Raw genomic sequence first — 23,117 nt, 5'->3', positions numbered from 1 at the left:
GGTCAATCACAACGCACTGGATAGCTGGCTAATCAGAGCACACCTCGCTTTTCAGACCGATTAGTTTTGTAAAAATCGACGCGTTTCAGAAGGCGGGGCATAGAGGAGAAACAATAATGTACAGTATGTGGAAAATAATGTGTTTTTTTTACTTTAAACCGCATAAACACATTTCATTACACCAAATACACAAAATAATGTTCTTTTTAGCAGCATCATATGACCCCTTTAAGCATTTTTAGCATGATAGACTTCTGAAAATGAACAGTTTAAACTCAGATAATCCGTGTTGCTATGCAAACATGGAAAAAGTCATGATGTCTGCTCTTTCTGGAACACAATGAGAGCTCTTGGGATAAAATGATAAAGTGCACCCCGTTTTAAAGTGAACATGAAGTGAACATGTAGAAGCACTCTGTCTCTTTTCTAATACCCTGTTGCTCATGAGACCTAAATATAGCAAATATATACATTTCTCAAGGTATATTTAATTCATAACACATTGTTGCATAATCAGGTCAACACTACTAACTTTATTTGCAAAATTAAGGCTGTTGGTGTTATGATATAGAGGAGACCAGGTCTGGTTGTCACACTTTTTCCTCTAGTGAATATTTCTCAGGGTGGGGTTATTTTTCAATGTCTTTTTTTGTTTGTTTTTTGTATGCACAAAAAATAGCTACAAAAAGCAATTTCGGTTCAATTTACAGTTAGATTACAGTTCATTTAATACACCGATTTCTTTCTTCACCCAATGGGGTAATTTGTCATTAAACATGCTGTTGTAAAGTTTTCAGCAAAATTAAACAATAAAATAATTATAAAAACAAAACTGTAAAAATATGATCAATAAGTGAAGTCAACATGTTTTTCCATTACTTTAACCCATCAAATCAATTAAAACAATTTCATTCTTTAAGTTTTTTTTTTTTCTTTCTTTTTCGTTTATTTAATACAGTGAAAGCGATTAATGAAACAATGTGAAATTTATTAAAATATCATTTAACATTTGCCCGAACATATTCTTTATAAAAAATAAAAATAAAAATTCTTAAAAAGGTTTTGTGCATATTTTGAGTCAAAACCTTCCTGAGAAACAGCCCATGGGACAACTAGTCCTGTATTGTATAAAGTAAAAAAAATCTGAAATATCTTTTGACTTCTTACAAAATTATACTGTTTTCTGACATTACATGTTATTGAAATGCCCGAATGTACATTACAAACCATATTAAAGTCAATATAAAGGTGCCTCTCTTACAGGTGACATTGAGCTCTGATTTTCCCTCCAGAACCGGACATGTTTAGTGGGCTATAAATCAAAAGCACAATGAACAATGAACAGTTCTCTAGATGATTAATGTGATTAACTATCAGAGAGAAAATGAATGACTCTGTGTATAAGCGCTAACTAGTTAATAATGAGAGAAAAAGTTGGAACAGAAATGGGAGTGGCAGATGAACACTGGGTTTGCTAACAAACTAGACTGGACTGGACTGGACTGGACTGGAATAGAATAGAATAGAATAGAATAGAATAGAATGTTACCAGACAACCAGGGTCTTGAAATGTCTTCCAAACTGTAATTTTTTAGTCCTAAAGAATTGGCCCACATAAAGTGATTTTTTTTTTCTCCAATCCAGCTCTTGACCTCAAATGAATTTAACATCCCCCTATAAAAAGGACAATCCCCCTGGAGTAACCTGAGGTTAAGTGCCTTCCTCAAGGACACATAGTGATAATTCATGGGTCATTTCTTGCTCTCAGGGATTGAACACCTTTAACCATGAAACGTATAGGATTTTCAGCAAAGTGATGACAAATTAAAGGGATAGTTCACACAAAATTTACCCTCATGTCATTCCAAACCTGTATGACTTACTTTCTTCCGAGGAACACAAAAGGAGAGTGATAAAACAGAATTAATTTTTTTGGGGTGAACTAGGCCCTATCCCTTTAAGAGTTTAAAATCTTAGTTTGCATTACATTTCTATTTCTAAGTCTGATTTAGAATAGAGTGATTCGCTCGTGTCCTGATAATTCATGATGTGTGACGAAAACAATTTTCTACAGAAAAACACAGGAAGTCATCTGCATCTCTCAGTGAGACAATTATCCGTCATATATTCTGTCAAGTGCTCTCACTTGAGCCTCATGGTCGGGAAACTGTCACACCACATTTTCAAACCTATACACAGCGGATACACACCTTCACACAGCGCACATGCAGCTCTCAGCGCGTAAATGGATTTGTACTTTCAGGGTCCCACAGGTTTGTGTGCAGCACGGTCCAAGGACGATTGATTCCCTTCCAGCACATTTGAGCGTAAGAACTTTCCTTCATGCAAATATGCTCAGTGATTCAAAGACATGACCTGACGAACACTTACAGTCTGAAGATCTATGGAATCCTGACCTCACCAACAAATCATAAAAAAACAATCTCATTCATAAATATCTACATTCTAATTAGAATCTTATACATAGGAACTTTATGGCTCTCAATATCTTGTGATCATCGCTGATCATAAGCATACAGTGAGTAACAATTCCTGTTTTTATTTTAAATGGGTCATGGGTATTCATTTTTTTTTATCATATTTACTTTAACTCAAAATAATTAAGATAAATTTGATTATTCATCATATGACCCTGTAAGGTGAACGTTTGTAATTATTAATTAATATCTGTCAGTACAATGACACATTAAGACCTGCCTGGAAGGCAAGCGGCTCATTAAGAATCAAACATGACAACAGACTCTACTGTATGATGCACATGCAAACTGCTATCAAAGCAACAGTATTCTGTACAAGCTGCTTTCATAATGCCTGCACTTCAGTCTAGTGCCGCAGTCTTCCCTTTCCCTCAAGCTCCTGTGGGAAAGGTGTGGACCTCGCCGAGAGGCACAAGCAAGAGAGGAAATGATGTCAGCTTTGTCATTTTTCTCCACAAAGGCGGTAAATGGGTCAGGCTCATGCACACAGAAGGACCACAGCCAGGGGCCACCTGACTGAGCAGCTACGATTATTTTTGGATAGGAGGGAGGTGTAAGTTGGCCAAATCATGTCAGGAGCGCTGGAGAATAGGAGGGAGCATTTTTGCAACCGCACCACAGAGACAAATTTTGTAAAGAGCTATCGTTACTTACGAACACTTTGATTAAGCAATGCCTCTCGGTATGACAGTTTGAATGGTTTATATACTTGTGATGATTAATCTGGGTCACTGTAACCATAACCAACCTTCACATTCATAGATGTGTCTGATGAGAATTACATGCATGGGAAAAAATATAATCATCTTGTAACTTCAAAGAGTTGGATTTCCTGACCGTGAGTTGACCTTCTGAATGATGTGTTAGCTATAAATCTATGACTCAGAAAGTTCTCCATCATCCCTTGTCCTTCATAAAACATGAGAAAGGCAATGGGAACCTCTATTTGAGCTTTCGTTCAATCCCAGTATTGCGACACAAAGCTAGTTCTTATGGGAGTGTCTGATGGCTCTGTCCTGGGCCCGCTATTATTATTACTGTCAAATGGATTTAAAATATCTCCCTCTTCCTGACCACTGACCCTTATCCTAAGATTTACTAAACTACAAGGATAATACACGCTCAGCACCTTACCGCCAAGGATATTTGCATTTGTGTCATCACCTCTGCTGTCTCCGCACAATACAATATTTACACGTGACCTTTTGACATTTAATTTTCTGTTCTCATGTATGTGATAACCTGCAACCTCATAGGCAAAGGTAAAATCAGACCTCTGAAATTTCACTGAATCATTATTCCTTATGCTGTAAAGTTGTTTATCATTTTAAACATCTGAATGAAATGACGAATAATCACCATGGGATACACCTGAGAGGCATTTTCACTCTAATCCATCATATGGCACCATATGACTCTCTAGACCTCAACAAATCCCTTTATCTGCAGCCAATCCAGGTGTGATCTCTTTTCCCTGTAAGATTATGAATTGCCTGTTATTGTCTGGACCCTGAGAGCTGTCAGGAAGCCGGCATGAGTGTGAACTACAGGGTTCAATACAAGTCCTTTAAGCTTTGTTCAGACAGGCAGAAAAAAAATTCTTCACTTCTGTGGAGTGTCTAAATCAAAATCTGATTAGTCTGAAGTGTGTGTGTGTGTGTGTGTGTAAAGAAGAACATTTTAAATATAAATTAAACAAAAATAAATTATAGAGTCTATGAATCACAGACAAATAGCATAAAATGACACAAGAAATGGCAAAAAATATGTCAAGATGAGTGCCTGGAAAACAGATGGACTTGGTGACTTACTCAATTGTGCTTTTGCAAATATACAAACTGTATTATATTTACACATTTTTGAGAACTGCAGCCATACAGTTTTACCCAGAAACCACACACATCACACAAAGACTGTGCCATTAAAAGCTGACAGTATCTAACCTTGATCACTTATTCAGCAGTACCTGGAAGTGTGGTGAAATTGGCAGAACATCTGAGACACTGCTTGTGCTTTTAAGAGCAATCTCTACGAGTCAGACAGCCTGAGACACCTGACAGGCAGACCATAATTACAGACGGGAAGACCACAGACAGCTGATAATATTGGTTTTATTCCAGATTAGAAGAGTTCAAATTCATTTGCAGGGAGGACGTTGATTTGCTTTGATTAAGTGGCAGAATAAATTTACTTAAACATCCATCAGTATGTGACATCCCTCTAAATTATAAAACACAGAATGTCAAAAACACACAGCTATCAGGAAAAAGGTCAACAGACTTATCTCTGGAGGAATTAAGTTAAAGGTAGAGTTCAGCCAAAAATGAAAATTCTGTCATCATTTACTCATCCTCACATCGATCCAAACCCTTTCTTTTTTCTGCAAAACACAAAAGTAAATGCGGAAGAATACTGTCAAAACAGACAAAAAAGCAACATTAAATTACCTTAAAAGTAGTTCATACAAGGCTTGCGCTATATTACAAGCCTTCTGAGGCCATATGTGTGTGAGGAAGGAACCAAAAAGTCATTATTTGCTTCAAATCTTCCCTTCCACTGATCCTCTCAAATCTCATTTGCATTTCCGTATATTCAATGCACAACATGTGAAAATCAGTGCAGTTTGGCATCACTGACATCAAATCTGATGTGATATGTCTTGATGTTCCGTATTTATTAATTAAATATTCAAATCTTTAAGCATAAACAAAAGCTAAGGAGATGGAAAAAAAATAGAACATAAAAAGCGGTATTTTGCACAGATAACGCCATAGTATCATGCCCACAAATACAGGTTGGATAGTACTGTGTGCACTGAGTTTATTGAGAGACAGACAAACTTAATAAACAATATATTACTACTGTTTCTCTTCTGTTGATGCATTGAGCAGTCATATTGGATTCTGAAGTTGGAGTATTGTGATTCCTCTGAGATTCCGAGTCGGAACTCTGACTTGGGAGGGCGTTCCAGTTAAAAGTTCCTACCGAGAACTCAGAATTTCCAACTTCTGAGTACAAATGGAATGTAGCATTAAACCTGCTCCACTTTCACTCAATTAGCAGAAGTAAGCGCTGTAGTAAACGCTACACAATGGTAGTGGCAATCTCAGATTAATGGTTATCGCTGTTAATGGTTATCGCTGCTCGTGGTTAATCGTTACATCCCTACAGTTTCGAGAATGAGTCTGTGAGTGAATCTATTCAAATTTTGAATGGATTATAGCCTAAAAAGTGTGCAAAGAGCGCTCCCTTTATAATCACTGAAAAGCTGTCGCTTGTCTTAGGTCATCGCCTTCTCATTCTGTTATAATCAATGAAGCTCTACACTGCACAATGAATATCGTATTTACATCGTGCCTCCACCTTCTTTGTTATAATGAGAGGATCAGCGAGCATGCAGAACTCAGCACTGAGCAAAACTGTAACAATTTGAGTGGTGAGTGGATTCTGACTAACTTAAAAGTCTGTGTAAAGCAATATTAAATATGTGTTCTTAGTTTGTCGCACCACAGAAAAAAGTAAATAAAATAAGTTATCAAAATCTTGGAAAAAATAAGCATTATTCTCTGCTCTCAAATGCTAAGGGTGTGTCCGCTCTCGCTGTTGCCATTGAAACCACGCCCACTCACAGGAAAGCTGCCATCTCTCTCAACTGTCAAATACTGATACAACCTGAATGGATGCTCCCTCTAGAAGCTTAATTGGATTTACACAGCCATGTAATGGTACATGTTTGGTAATATGCATTAAGTGACAAACGTATAGCTAGCAAGCAAACTGTAGGCTGTAGTAACAGTAATGACAGTAATTCGCGACTGAGCGGGCAAAACACTGATGTTAATGCACTCTAGTTATTATAGTGTTAATGTAGTGTGAAAAACTGTTTAACGTTATAACTCCACAACTCAATATTACATAGTTCACAGTCTTTGTAACGTGTTTTCAGCAATATATTTCTAACATTTACAATGTGTTTAGAAATAATTCTTTGAATTGCCTAGACACTGACTTTTGATGCCTCTGATTGTCCATTGCGTTCAAAAAAAATCAACAGACATGTCTGTGATTGACTATAGTACTATAGTACTCAACGCTACAAAAACACGTTGTAAATAGAAACCTTTGACCAGATATGAAAAGCCCCGCCCTGTATGTTGATGTGATTGGTTACAAACAGAAAACGGGCGATTTCAAACCACGTTTTTTTGAGACCGTCTTTGGAAAGTGCAGTTTTAAGGAGAAAATACTCGGCAATGGTGTTGACAGATGAATTTGCATATTGTTTGTCTTTAAGCATATTAAAAACACCAGATAGACATGTAAACACCTTCAAAAACTTGATATTTGCCACAGGGGGTCTTTAAGTTTTTAACGAAGTGCAAAAATAGACTTTTCTGAAGTAAATGTGAATAGTGATTCCTCAAGCAAAACTGCTACAATGCTGGAATGGTGTGACTGTGTGTTGTTATGAGGTTGCTAAGCTGTTCTTGATGGGGTTTTTGGGTTTTTTTTTATGCGGTTGCTAAGGTGTTCTGGATGTTTTTAGTTATGTTTAGTTATTTTAGCTAAGCTGTTCTGGGAGTTTTTAGTTTGTTGCTATGTGGTATCTAAGGTGTTCTGGATGGTTGCTAGGGTATAGTATGTTCATGACTCACTCATAAAAGACATCTGTCCCATCATGTGAAAACGAATAGAAATCATAAATCCTTCATTGAACTGCACCATATCCACACCTGAATTCAATCTGTTCTCAGCCGGCATGATCTCTTATGCCACCGTCAAATCCCCCAGCCAATCACGGCCGACCTTTACACGCCAAAAAAAGCATGTGGTTCCTGCTGCATCCAGCACGAGATAAATTATGTGAACTGAACCAAGACCAGAACCACATTACATCACTAATACATAATTCTGACAGGTCATCAGTCTGAGGAGAAAAAAAATAAAAAAAGAGGCCCAATCCCATCACGCAGCCTGACAGCTTCAATGAAGTGGTAAGTTGAGTGGTTTCTGTCACAGATATTAGCGCTTAGCGAGGCTGCTGTGAGGTCTCTTGGGTCTTGCATTGTTCAAGGACGACGCTTTTCCCACAAGACACTTACATAAGCCAACAGCAGATGGTGAGTGTGGACTCTAGAGAGGGATGCTGACACCCTGGGACAACAAGTTTAGTCCTCTTGTAAAGGAACAGATTAACGCTACTCCCCAACTGGAAAGATTTTGAACAGCCCATCACATCTGTTAATGATAAATGATTAAACAAGCAAAGAACATTTAACAAACGCACTGTGGTTGTACCATGGTACAGTGACTGAAACTCATTTGAAAACGAATTAATCTGTAAATATTGTTTTGGATTACACAGATTTTATTTCCTATATTTGATTGAAAAAACATGCAATTCTATATCTTCCCTAATGTGCACTTTGAAAGCTATAACCGTGCGTTCACACCGCCACAGGCGAGAGCGTCAAAGTGGCCGGAAGTCATTCATTTTCAATGTGAGCCGGCGGCGAACAGCGGCGAGGCGCGTCTTGGACGGTGTGGGCGTCGAGGAGAGTTGAAGTCAGGTCAACTTTATGGTAATGAGCTATGACGCGGTTCGGCGGCAACCAATCGGAGTGTAGAAGTCCTCCGCTTGAGAGGATTCCAGAGAACGCAGTCCTGTAAACTTTGGTTCCGACCACATTAGTTCCCAAGCATTTTCATGCTAGAACGCTTGTTTTTCAGCGGGAATGCAATTCATTTGACCAATTACATTTAGGCTACACTTCAAACAGGACAGTTTGTAATGTAGGCTGCACAAATTAATGTTAATTTTAATTAAAGACCAAGGCTAGTAAACATCTCCTGTAAACTGCATGTTGAAATTAGGCTAGCACTTAACCATGAACACAAAAAACACCACACAAATGGTTTTTATTGGTTTATTTTGTTAGCAAACATGTAACTATAATTGTTAAGTTCTTTCCATCGATCAATTTCTTACTTTCACATTTAAAATATTTCATGAGGTTAACCTATACCCTACTTGTGGTCAGTCTGCACAAGATCAACATGCTTGTTTCCTTTGCGGCTCCTTTAAATACAAGACAAGCATTTGATCTACGTCAGAGCGTCAGAGTGTCCACGAATCTTTCTACAGCGTTGTTGGCAGGGCGGCCAGAGCGAATTTTTATGGTGGTGTGAACGCACGGTAAGAATGTTTAAATGTACTATATATTCTGTGCAAAAAATATAACTGTTAGTGTCAGCGCTGCAGTGCAGTGCACTGTGCACATGTTAGGACATAAGAGCTGCTCGCCCACAGGGACCCAGGTTTAAGTTTGACCTGGGTCATGTCCCAGTCCCATTCACCTTCTCTCACCCTATTTTCCTATTTTGTCTACACTCCACTTTCCTTAAAATGAAAGGCAAATAGACTGAAAGGTATGGTGGCCGAGAGAGCTCAACGCGCTGCAACTTCAGAAAACACATGCAAATAGAAAAAGCACCAGCAAATTAAGAAAACATCTTCATCAGTTTGACAGCACATGTGCTGCAAATACTCGCAACACAATCAAATACAAAAACACGCTGCAAATGCTCACAACACAAACAAATAAAGAAACGCGCTGCAAATGCTCACAACACAAACAAATAAATGCGCTGCAAATACTCACAACACAAACAAAAAAAGAAACGCGCTGCAAATGCTCACAACACAACCAAATAAAGAAACGTGCTGCAAAAACAGAAACATGCCGCAAATGCTCACAACACAACCAAATAAAGAAACGCACTGCAAATGCTCACAACACAACCAAATAAAGAAACGCACTGCAAATGCTCACAACACAAACAAATAAAGAAACACACTGCAAATACTCACAACACAAACAAACACAGAAACGCAAGTACAGACCACAACAGGAGGACCCCAACAATGCCAAAATTACCCCAACAAAACGAAAAAAAATGTTTGTATTTATTACCATTTGTATAACCACAGATGTACAAATACCATGGTTAAACTATAGTTAGTGTAGTAAATCCATGGTTAATTTGTGGTTACCATGGTTTAACTATAGTAACCATTTTTTGTTTTTATTTATTTTTTACATAATAAATTTATTTATTAATGAATTAATTTTAATAGTAAAACCATATGGTTAATTTTTATAAGGGAAGTTGTAAAGTAAGTTAGCCAGCTTACATGCTTTCACAGTTACAGTAGTTGTGTATTTCGTCAGCTTATTTAGGCTAATAATTTCAACAACAAAAAAAGAAGAAACAAAGGAATCGTATGATCAGGATGTTAAAATAAATAAAAATCTCACCTTTCAGAGCAAACACTGATAAATATGTCCCAGCCATGTTCGTCACTTTGCGGTTCCCTTAAACGTTTCCAATGTGGTCTGTGCCTATTAGCAGTGCGTTTCTTTATTTGGTTGTGTTGTGAGCATTTGCAGCGCATTTCTGTTTTTGCAGCGCGTTTCTTTGTTTGTGTTGTGAGCATTTGCAGCGCGTTTCTGTTTTTGCAGAGCGTTTATTTATTTGTTTGTTGTGAGTATTTGCAGCACGTTTCTGTATTTGCAGCGCGTTTCTTTATTTGTTTGTTGTGAGTATTTGCAGCGCGTTTCTGTTTTTGCAGCGCGTTTATTTATTTGTTTGTTGTGAGTATTTGCAGCGCGTTTCTGTATTTGCAGCGCGTTTCTTTATTTGGTTGTGTTGTGAGCATTTGCAGCGCATTTCTGTTTTTGCAGCGCATTTCTTTATTTGTTTGTGTTGTGAATATTTGCAGCGAGTTTCTGTTTTTGCAGTGCGTTTCTTTATTTGGTTGTGTTGTGAGCATTTGCAGCACGTGTGTTGTCAAATTTATGAAGATGTTTACTTAATTTTGCAGGTGTTTTTTCTATTTGCATGTGTTCTTTTTTTTTTCCATTTGCAGCGCGTTGAGCAGTTGTGGCCTAATGGTTAGAGAGTCGGACTTGTAACCCGAAGGTTGTGGGTTCGAGTCTCAGGTCTGGCAGGGATTGTAGTTGGGGGGAGTGAATAACCAGCGCTATCTTCCACCCTCAATACCACGACTGAGGTGAGACCCTTGAACAAGACACCGAACCCCCAACTGCTCCCCGGGCGCCACAGCAATATGGCTGGCCACTGCTCCAGGTGTGTGTTCACTACTGTGTGCTTGTACTTGGATGGGTTAAATGCAGAGCACAAATTCCGTGTATGGATCACCATATGTCACTTCACTTCATTTCACTTCCGCTAACTGTTGTACATGTGTTCTCGAGAGAGTGGCATTCCAGTGGATGACGTAGGTATAACATTCAATTAATTTGTCTCAACAGTTTTATTAATTTCTTTGAATTTAAATTCATTTTAATTCTACTTCCCAAATTTTTATCAAATTCAAATTTCAATTCTGCATTCTGTTGGCGATCAAATTAAATTTCTTCTTATTTTCTGCATATTTTTACAAACTCAAAGCATTCAGTCAACTGCTTCTGCCAAGATCACCTCGTTACGAGCAGTTTCTGTAATTTCTTACACTGTGCTGCTGTATCCTGCTTTCTCCCAGGTTGTATTAAATAATAACTTAGAGGGTGCATCAAATATTTAACACAGTATCCAAATGGAACAAAGCAGACATCTTAATTCAGCAGCTCCTGCTTCAAACGCTGCCCTGTCAAGGTCAAAGGAGAGGAAGCGTAAAGTTGGATATTAAGTCCTGGTAATGTGAATTCCACTCGGCTGCCGCCACAGACTGACCAATCGAATCTTGCACTCACTGAAAGTCTCTAAAGAGTCTTTGCTCGCTCCTTTGATCTGCACACATGCATTTCTTTCTGCACAGTAAGGCTAAAGTTGAGCGTTTATCCAGCTATCTCCAGAGGGAACAAGGCCAGTCAACCTAACCCAGAATAAAACATTAATGCATCAGGTGATCTCTGTGCTGCACCTTCAGGAACACCCACAAATATATTCATTTATTCAATTCAGACATTCATTAACATGCACGCTGAAGTTATTTGCCTTTTCATTGCCCGGGATTTCCAAACCACAGAAGTGCATAATTATATTTGGAAAATATGATTATAGGGTTTATAATGCCATACTTCTTGTCCCTCTGTTTTTCATATTAACATATAAATGCAAACAGAAAGTACTGAGTTTGAACATTACTTATGCTGTTCCAACATGACTGCTTCCAGATTTGATTTTCTTTGGAGACTATAGAATGGTCACATAGCCGGGTCTATGTAAAAGTAATTAGTTTGAGGGTGAAATGCCTGATTAGGTTTTAAAGTTGCTGGATGGCGTCACAGACTTATTCTCCAGACACAAACTTGCTTTACATCACTATTCGCTCTCAAATCTCATTTGCAATTCTACATATTCAAACATGCCGGCTACAGTGATTTGACAAAATCAAACAGGTTTTAGAACAACATGATGGTGAAAAATAATTAATATAATTCTTTTGTTTGTTTGTTTTGTTAGTTTAACAAAGAAATGCAATTGAAATGTTAAAAAAAATTACTTTTACGAAGAAAAAAATCCTCAAGCAAAACTCATGATGGGGGATGTACCTGTGTTGCATAGCATGTTTGTGAATTTGGGGTTGGAGCTATAAAGCTATTTCAAGCTATTATTTGAGCTATTTAAAATATCAACAGCATTTCTCAAAAATTGCTTACTGCACCTTTAACGTCAATCAGTTTAAATGCATCCATGATCCATGTACATCAGGGGTGCCCAATCCTGCTCCTGGAGGGCCACTGTCCTGCAAAGTTTAGCTCCAACCCCATTAAACACACATGAAGCCGCTAATCAAGGTTACTAGAAACCTCCAGGCAGGTGTGTAGAGTCAAGTTGGAGCTAAACTCTGCAGGACACCGGCCCTCCAGGACCCAGTTTGGACACCCCTGCTGTACATCTAAACTAGTGAGTGGCACTTGCCTAAACAAAACTACTAAGAGATCTACAGGACGTTTTCACCTATATTATCATTCGCCAGGGGGAATATCATAAAATTGAATCACTTAGCTTCAATACACCATACTTCAACAAACCACACAATTTAAACCATCACACATGAAAGATGTGTGACAAAGGTTAAATACTTTGTTCAAATCAGCTCTAACTATGTGCAATAGCAACTACTACTAGATTACTACTAATAAGCACATTATAGATGGCTTCAAGATGTAATAGCCTGCATCACTGCATATATATAAATAGATTGAAACCATAATAGATCAAACGTCTGAACCTCTAACGTTAATGAGAACCATCTGTTTGGGAGCTGCTCTTCATGAAGTGGGCAAATCTAATAATATAATGCAGATTATATATTTAGCTTTCTATAACAGGTGGAAGTGATCATATTATAGACACAGTTCAATATGTACACAATTTTACATAAAATATGTAGACTTCTAGATAGCAACAACTCTGCTCAGATACGGTTATCACCATCTTCCTATGATCAACATCTGTGCAGAAAGATTCATGTATGGAGTGCGCATGTCATTTGATGAAAAACTGCTGAAACCTGATAGCGGGTAATATACATGTGTGTGCGATGATCATGTGTAAGCAGGATGATGTATTGCTTGGGAGTGTTAATACGCAGCTCCTGACCTTTGCACGATAAACTCAGATATTCTGAGTGATATGGTGCTCTTTCCTACATTTGCACGGGAAGACTGTCAGTTAACACTAATGTGAATGTGATAGCTAAACCTGTCCACTATTGTTACAGACCATCATCATTCGCCCCCTACCCAAGAGCAACAGAAATGCGGTTGCAGCAAATACAAACACAACAATGCTGTACATCAACGTATACTGGCTGCAACTAAAAATAGTATGTGAAACCATATGCAGTATGCAACAATACACATTACAAATATGAGTTTGGGGCACAACCCCCAAGTCACTATGATACAAAGTGCAACTGTGACTAACAACTTTTTTAGCAACTTTGGTTTTCCATTACACTTTCTCCACAGGGATTTTGAAAAACTCTTTAATAAAGAATAAAAAGTCATTAATCAAACCAAAGGAGTGACTCGTAACATTACAAACTTTGATTTGAAGCCAAAATTTCAAATTAAGAAAATAAATAACTGCAAATTACATATACAATTATTTTGATTGATTTCAGTCATTATAGATAGATAGATAGATAGATAGATAACCAAATTAATGGAGATTTTACTTCCTGAACCAGATTGTTTCGCTCTATCCTCATTGGCTCAACCAATGGCATTAGTGTTCAGAGAAATCTGTTTGAAAACAAATCAAATGAATAGATATTGCTGTCAGTTTATTCGTAACACTTGAAATGGAAGGTCAAATCGAGTGCATTGCATTGTGGGATATGGTATTTCACTGTTTGCTATGGGTATATACTGCGCTTTTTGCCAAATGTTCGAGCTCATTCAGGTGTTCCATGCATACAGAAAACTGGCATTCTTTGTGCAGTATACTTACAACATACTGAAAAAATAGTAGTATGGTATGATATTATGACATTGGGAACACAGCCTACATGTGCTATAATCTGCATCACAATACTGTGCAACATCTGAATTATTCTCATTGCATCTGTGTGGGTGTTTTCTACCCAACAACAACATGGAAAAAAAGAAACCATATTGAGATATTTTGCAAAACAACCAAACGCTTCAGGAAAAAGTTGGAGAAACACACACACATATACATAAAACGACTATGCTTCATGTATCCTCCTCATCCTCTGCTCTGGACCGCAGTGATACAGCGTTCCACTCTTCATCCATCACTCTGAGGGATTAAACTGTATCAGTGAACAAGAGAAAACTGGACTGCTTCCCTAAAGCCTGACAGCAAACCAATGGCCAGAGATGTGGCTGAATACTATTGTGTAGAAACAGGCAGCACATAACTCATTCACAGCTCAGTTTATGAGCAAATGACTCACTACAGAGAACTGTAAGAGAAGTTTCATGACATAACTGGAGGACTCAAAGGTACGTATACTGGTTTTGTAGCCAGGGGTGATTTAAGTTTCACTAACCTTGAAAATTAGCATTTTTTAACATATAGGCAGGTAGGTCTTACCTAAATGGAAGCGAGAAGAAAACAACTCACCCTGTTTCAAGAACCATTATTGTTATTTTATACATAAAAATAATAGAAATAATTATAAATAGAAATAAATATTAATTATTTGTTTTATTTATTTGCTAATTAGAATTAATCATAATAATATTATATATATATATATAACATTTTGCTTAAAATATAAAATAATAATAAGGCTTTTGGTGAGACAAGACACCTTAATAAAAAAAAAACTGCTGCAATACTAAACCTGAATGCTGGTAAGCAAATCAATGTTCGATTTAATCAATCTTAAAAAAAATTGCTATAACTTTAAGACATAACCCTGTTCATTCTTCACTGCAAAAGTTTCGTTTGAACTTATATATAAGCACACTGTCAGCATCATAAATGAGCAATGAAGCACTAAGTGGTTTGGATCACATGGGAATTTTCCAGAAAGTTCTTAATGGACCTTTCTACTCCTTCCTTAGCTTTTTAAATACTACCATGGAACCTGTTTCACTGCAGTCCAAACAAATGACAGTCGTAGAAAACCTCTCTGCATAGAGAAGACCAATCTGTCGCATATTCAAAACATCACGAGCAAGTGGCAACCTTCCGGTCTCTCTCGTGAAACCAACACGGAAGTGATTAAAACTGCAATTCATCGACTGGCCGCTCGGACACTACGTCCATGTTTTTATACAGTCTATGACCACGAGCTGCAGATAAAAAGGGAATGGACTTACCCAAGTGTTGTCATGGTGACTATGGTGTACCAGAAGGAGGCTGGGATGCTGGTGAAGTTGGTTCCCTTGGTGCCTTTCTCGGCGTAGAACATGACGGTGGCAAATATGATGATGGCCATGGTGAGGGAAAACAGGAGGAAACCCAACTCGGAAGCACAGCTCTTCAGAGTATAACCCAGAATTCGCAGGCCCTGAGAGTGACGCGAGAACTTGAAGATCCGGAAGACGCGGAACACCCTCAGCGTGACGAACGCGCCGCTCACGTCCTCGTTCTCAGGCATGACCAGGCCGATGTAGTAGGGCATGATGGCAACGACGTCTATTACACTCATGACCGAGCGCATGAACTTGCAGCGGCTGGGCGCGGCGAAAAGCCTCATGAGGTATTCGAATGTGAAGATGAGGACGCAGGCCGTGTCCATGCAGAAAAACGCCAGCGAGTACTTCTCGCCGCATGGCAAGTCTTTCTTGCTGCCTTTGAGGGGTCGGCAGGGGACAGTTTCCACCACGTTTGCTATAACCGAGACGGCAATGAAGAAACCTGTGACATAGTAGAAAACGAGAGCCATGGTGCTCGTGTGGGGGTTTTCAAAGGCTCGCCACAAACGTTCCCGATGTGTGCTGTGTGGTGGCAAAGGGGTGTCCGTCGCCATCTCGGCCTCCGTGTCCTCGGCCAAACGTTCCTGGTTCTCTTTCTTGCGATCCCTGTACTCTTCCATGCAGCAGTCGCCGATAATGTCCGGCACGATGCCGTAAAACGCCAGCTCCTCGTCGAAGGCCTGAATGCACTCCTGCCTCGGGTAGTGAAGCTTGCCAGTGCGGTAGAAGTTCAAAATGTGCCGAAACATCTCCGGGTCCCTGTCGAAGAAATACTCCTGAGTGTCCTCGTTGTAGAAAAACTCCTTTTCCGAGCTGCCCAGCAGAGTGTCAGGATAGCGGTCCAGCGTGTTTTTCCATGTCTGGAAGCGGAGCCCGCTCACGTTTACGAACAGGATCTCGTCGTTGCGGCTTTTTTTGTCTACAGGCGGTTTGGGCATGATTTTCTTGGCCAGAGGAAGCCAGCCAACGGCCGCTGCCCTGGCAAACGGTAGCCATGTTGCCACTCCAGCAGCCATGTTTAATTTGGTGGCTAAACGTTGTTAACGAATCAAATACACCAGTGGGGGGGAATGCCGGTCAGTCCTGAGAAGCTTTTCTGAACCTTTTTGGACCAGAAAGAGTCTTTCCAACCTAATCATCCGAGCTGAGGATCTCAGACTAGTTCCTCGGTTTGTCTGCACATTTAATACACTAGGAAGGAATCCTGTGAGGTAAATTGAAGTAGGCAAATGTTTTCATTATCTGCTACAAAAACGTGGGGCTGTCAAAGTGTCAAAGCCATTTGAATCTCAGGATCTCCATATATCAAAAAGGATTCTGAAATGACCCATTAAAATTCATCAGCTCAGGTCTTTTGTTTGCAGAATGTGGCTGTTCAAAGAATCAGTTCAGCCATTTAAAGGGTTAACCCTCTTGGCCATTTCTTGCAGGCTCTGCCGGAGAATACTGATTTGTTGCTGTGCTGTGCCGTTTCAAATTTTTATTAGTCTGTGATTAGGCTTTTCTGAAGTTAGCAAGAAGACTATTTCTCCTCTACTGCGTCCATTCTTTCGTTTGAAGGCCTTCTCCCTCCTTTTTTTTGCAATTTCAAGACTCTTGCCTTTATTTTTCTTTCCTTTCTTCACGCTTCAAGTGGCTACTCAATCTCACAAGAGGCTGAGAAGATTTTCAAATGGAGACCACAGCTACCTGGACTCCATGTATGGAGTCCACCTTCATCCACCTGTCATGAAACAACACAACAAATCCTTAGATGACATCTGAAAGCAACATGGGATACAGTAGCTACTTTCACCAGCTTGTTTTACGTCAGAGACTGTTAAAATAAACAAGCTTCACAGTCTGTTTATGAGAGCTCTCGCACGCTAAAGTCATTCACACTTTGCACTACACAGAAAACATGTGCCATTACATTTTACATATATAAAATAGTATAATGTAATAAACATTGTCGGATTTCATTTCCGCAACATTGTGTATGTCTTGTTTGGTATCATAAAATTGTGTTATATACAGTAGATTATCAGTCAAAAGACACACTTGACTGAATTTATGTTTCATCTTTTGAGCACAATAAAACAGTGGTTCTCAACCATGAGGCCTGGGCTCACTAGGGGGCCTCAATAAACATCAAAGTGGCCTCAAGATGAATGAAAATAATTCAAAAAATAGCTAACATAACTAAAAATCAAGATCTTAAATCACTCTGCAACAGGGTTCCCACAATCTTGGAAAAACTGTATATATGAGGTAACCTAGTTTTTAAAGTATTATTTTTAGACCTGAAAAAATCCCGTTAAAACAATCTTAAAACTTCAGGGGCATTTTTATGTGGAAATATTAATATTAACGAATGAGTAGTTGTTTCCAAACCTTTCGTTGGTAGTATATAATCAGCCATCAGCCATCTTGATCTCTAGATATCAGTATCGGCATAATCCATTGAAAACCCATATCGGACAACCACTAGTTTACATTCACAAACTGTTCTTTAGTCTACATACTGTATTATTCATGAGGACAAAGGCTGAATTCAGCAGCCTGACACTCATTCATGTAGCATTTATAACAACTGCACTTTCCATTCCTGTCTTGCGGATGCAACACACATGTGACTGGGGTCTCCAATGGCTTGTTGTGCTCCACCTAAAATAGAGGGATTTACATTGGTATTAATATTTATATCTGTTTACCCTGTGGAATTAACCATTTAATAGCATACTGTACACACATGCACGTAAACATTGTCTGGTTTCAATTATAGAGCAGGCATTAAATTTCTCAGCGAAGTGTCACGTTAGGGACAGATTGATGGGATGTGCAATTCCATTTGTAGCCACTAGTGGCACAAAAATTACATACATCACCTCCATGATACATTTATAGACTCTGTTGGCATGTCAATCCTTTCGATCAAGCCTTACTTTAAAATGAAACACTCTCTTGGCCGCCTGCAAAGCCTACTTGAGCAAAGGAACAGTTGCTACTGTAATTCCCAGTGATAGCATCTGTTATGAGGATTGAACTAAAGGTGTTTCCAGGGCGTAACGATTGATTCTGTGGAAATATTGCAATTTCGATATACAGGTTGGAAAAAACAGGCAGTCTCACATAAGAGGAACTCCAGCACACTGGAATAGAGTGAAGTAAGCCAAGATGATGGCGGAATTGATTCCTGGATGCTCAAATCAATGGATGTGTTACAGCTGGAGTCTTCAAAGGAATCCTGGGAGCAAAACAGGTCAACAATGCAAGAGGTTAGTTTAAAAATAAAGAGAACAAAGCTGTGTTAGTGTTATTGTGCATCTAGTTGCATGCGGTCTTATTAAGAGTAACAAATAACTGCAAAATATGCTGTAATTTATTTTAATTTAGATATTTAGTTGCACATTGTGCCTCATCAGAATGAGATTTTTACAGACTAACTGATGAAATTTTGCTTCATGTAGGGACACATCGAGAACAGAAGAGCAGTAGTGCATGGAGTACAAGAGCAGATCAGTACAAAAACATCAATAATTCACTGATTTTACAAAGATCCTCTGTGTTATGAAAGCAATGAGGTCGAAACCCAGAAGAAAGGTGAAAAAGAAAAGAAAAGAAAATGAACAGGACATCAGGGTTGTTTGTATTTTGACGAGTAGATTTTAATTTCCAATTCCTCAAGTTTCCCCTTCTTGTCAGTCTCATGGGACGTCTCTGAAACGGTCAAAAGTTTGCAGTAACTAAAGGAAACAGACTGCTCATGCGTTCACTGCACTGTATTACTGCCTTCAACACGCTGTCATGTTAATGAATGACAATTTTATATTAATTGGGCTTGCTTTGTAAATTTTTCTAAGTCTAATTACCCAATTTCACTGTGTTTACAGTCACGGTGACAGATTCTCAAAGTTTGTTGGACAAATAGTTCACCCAAAAATGAAACTCTGTCATCAAATATTCACCATCATGTCATCCCAAACCAGTATGACGTTCTGTCTTACCGGTAGAACATTTCAGGTAGAAAAGCTTATCTAAGTTCAAAAAAAGGACTCACTGAAGTTCAAGTCATTTGAACTCATTTGATTTGCTGAAAATATATCTCAAATGTAATATATATATTCAAACTAAATGCACAAATGCACGTTTAATCAAATATTCACCATCATGTCATCCCAAACCAGTATGACGTTCTGTCTTACCGGTAGAACATTTCAGGTAGAAATGCTTATCTAAGTTCAAAAAAAGGACTCACTGAAGTTCAAGTCATTTGAACTCATTTGATTGCTCTGTGGGAAAATAAGAACAACATTTATGTCTTTATTCATTGAAAATATATCTCAAATGTAATATATATATTCAACCTAAATGCACAAATGCACGTTTGGTCCTTTTTGACTAGCTTGACAGGCTGCAACTTACTTCAGAATTTCTTCTTACATGTTCCACAGATTCAAATATATCAGTTCAATCCACAAGACTTTTATGCAATGAGGTTATTTCCTTCTTTATAAAAGAAACAACAAAAACACAACACTAAATTACTTGCTCCACACACAGAGACATTAATTATTGTTGGAGAGGCTGGAATTACAGTGAGAGCCGTTGCGTCATACTTCTGGAGTCTTTCTATGAATGATTGAAGAAGATGGGGAAAAAGCTTTCCTGCAGGTCTCTGCACTTTACCGCAATACTTCACTCCACAATGGAGGCCAAAATACTGTAAGATGCTAAAAATGTGCTCTAAATGTACCTGAATGCAACTGAAATCAAACCTATAAATATGACTGAGTATACAGTTATGTTTATATATCTCTCTGAGACCCGCTGCAAAGCAAACTACTTTTTAAAGCAATTAAGTAACACCCATTTTTCAATAACTATGGCTTAAAAACGACATATAACAGCAGCTCACACTCTAAAATGTATCATAGCAGAGTGATAAGAACATTTATACGAGGGCTGCTCTGAAATGAACAGGGAAAGCTTTTATAGAGGTGTGGTGCTACTTTGTTGTAAATGTGCATTTTCATACCGTATTATTCATACCCAGTTGAAAACATCAATTTCAGCCTCCTACTGTAGCTGGTAAAGTTCCTCAAGAAAGTCTAAACCTACAAAGTCAAAGCATATGCAATTATATATTTAATTATAACAGTGATGACCTTTTGCAACCTTCTAAAATTCACCCCTAAAAAAAATATGCATAAACATTATGATTTGTATAACCAGTGACTTCCTACAATGTTTCAGTGCATAATCACTGCAAGATCACTACAAGACATTGTTGCAAAATGCTAAATAATAAGGTATAATAACACAGTCTAAAACAATATGAATACATAACAGTGAAATATATATATATATATATATATATATATTTGGATGGGTCTGTATGACAATATAACATTTATATGATTAGATTTTATTTTATTTTTAATTGTGATACAATGATTTATTCCGTCATATTATTTATTACACTTGTTTATATGTTGGCAACATCCTCTGGAGAGAATAAAGTACATTTCAATTTATATTTTGAATAAAAAATAATACAGGTGAAACACGCACCATGTGCACACACCACACTATGTGATACCTACTACAACATCATCCATATCACTAATGGATGTGCACAAGTTCGACATATTACACGTGTAAGGTTATAAGGTCGAGCTAAATTGCACTTTGGGAAGCAAATACTCTGCTCCATTTCTCAAATCCAGTTTACTGTCCATAATATATTTGTGTGGCGGTCAGAGCATCAGTGCAGACACTATTGAGAAATTAAATGTGAAAGCTCGCAACTCAGAAAGGGTACAAAGTCTGCCAACTTACCAGTTAAAAGCCCTGAATGTGGGATCGGGAATGTGGTCGAGATAGCATTTGACAGCACGCTTAAAATTCACAGCACAGCCTTCTAAATCTACTAGTGCTCTGGGAAGACAACCAACACAACACTGGATCCATTTATGCGACAACTGCAGAAGTCAAGCACTAATACACATTCAACACTCACCCTATAAAGTCAGACTGTCCTCACCGTCGCCAAGATAAATATTAGTAACAGAGACAAGAAGAAGCACCAGTATAAAACACAGCCTAAAGAATGCCAGTGAAGTGTGTTGGTTAGTGGAATGTGTTTTAAAACAAGGTACAGTCATACTTGATACATATATATATACTGTATATATATATGTCATTCTGAACTGGTGCTGCTTGTATATTACCCAGAATCCCACAGCAAAAATCATTTTCCACTTTGATAAATAGCCAGCGAAATATTCTCACATTAACTGATATTTTCTATGCCTTCAGAAGGATTCAAACTAAATCTATGAAAGTTATGATACAATCTTGTATATGGTCTTATTTATTACAACTATTTATATAAAGACTAAAAGAATAAAAATGTGACCGTATAAAATGGCATGTGATACAGCGATTAAAAGCAGTAAACTTATAAATGTCAATTGTTTTCAATGTATGACTCAAAAATATTTAATGTATTTATAGCCTAGAAATATATAAGACATATTTTAGATAAGTCAATGAGAAAAACATTTACATAATTTTTGTGTGTGTGATTTTTATGATAATGTTATATATGTTACATTTATATAAAGACTAAATGAATAAAAATGTGACAATAAAATGGCATGTGATTGAGCGGTTGAAAGGAGTAAACCTATTTTTAACTTATGACTCATCAAAATATCTAATATATTTATAGCATATAAATATATATAACATATCTTAGATGGGTCAGTAAGACAAACATTTATAATATTTCCACAGTTTTTTTATATTATGATACAATGTCTTATATGTTTTTGTTATTTATTTATTTATTACAATTATTTATATAAAGACTAAAAGAATAAATGTGATAAAGTGGTTAAAAGCAGTAAACTTATGCATAAATGTCATTTGCTTTCAACTTAAAACTCTTATAAGTCATAAGTCATTAAATGCCTGCTTGGTTACTGTTAAACTCACTTGCATTTCTTCTGTATCATCAGATGTGACATTAGGAAGCTGTTGCATTATATGACTTTGAACAAAAATAACTATAAACACACAGCTAGAACTATATAATATTATGTAAATAGAATTAGTAATGATGATCTGTGCACTGAAACAGAGATACAAATCTGAGTTTGACCGGCAGTATAAATTTAGGCACAAATACAATGAATGTGCATCTTGAATAAAAGTTTAATCTTTGCTGCAAATGCCGCTGGAGAGATTCTCTCTGCCCTCCAAAACAATCTAATTGATGGATGTGTGTAGTCCACACTTTTATGCAGATAAAAAGCACCAGGCCTGCTGCTGATGTTATTACAGGGACTGTTATCGTGTGCTGTGAATGAGCGATGGGAAGCACTGAGGACTCTGGGAGCAGGGGGACACATAAACTTTCGCTTGCATGTCACATTTTTACCTCCCTGGAGGGACTCTTCATTCAAGGGCCGGCTCTTTACACAAGCACTGTTTGCTTGTCACAGGAAGCTTTGCTAAAGCACAGAGCATTATTATATATTAACAGCAAAAAATTTACCATAATAACCACAGTTTCCATAATGACATATGGAAGCTTTCAGAATCTATGTGAATATATATCAAATGTAAATATATATTTATATATCTATACATAAATTAGCATACATACACACACACACACACACACACACACACATATATATAT

At 37.7% G+C, this 23,117-nt stretch overlaps 1 protein-coding gene across 1 annotated transcript in view; it reads right to left on the bottom strand.

Annotated features, from left to right (window-relative positions):
- The window catches only part of LOC107734503 (potassium voltage-gated channel subfamily D member 1), a 78,921-nt gene extending 61,904 nt beyond the window's left edge, over positions 1 to 17,017 (bottom strand). The window contains exon 1 of the mRNA XM_016546474.1: positions 15,329 to 17,017. Coding sequence (XP_016401960.1) covers positions 15,329 to 16,443 — 1,115 coding nt within the window. The 5' untranslated portion in view covers positions 16,444 to 17,017. The remainder of the gene's footprint in view (positions 1 to 15,328) is intronic.
- Positions 17,018 to 23,117: the final 6,100 nt, after the last annotated feature.

The sequence above is a fragment of the Sinocyclocheilus rhinocerous genome, unplaced genomic scaffold (genome assembly GCF_001515625.1).
Source record: "Sinocyclocheilus rhinocerous isolate Xijiao unplaced genomic scaffold, SAMN03320098_v1.1 scaffold99, whole genome shotgun sequence".
NCBI classification, from domain to species: domain Eukaryota; kingdom Metazoa; phylum Chordata; class Actinopteri; order Cypriniformes; family Cyprinidae; genus Sinocyclocheilus; species Sinocyclocheilus rhinocerous.
This window is presented reverse-complemented; position numbering and strand designations above follow the sequence as displayed.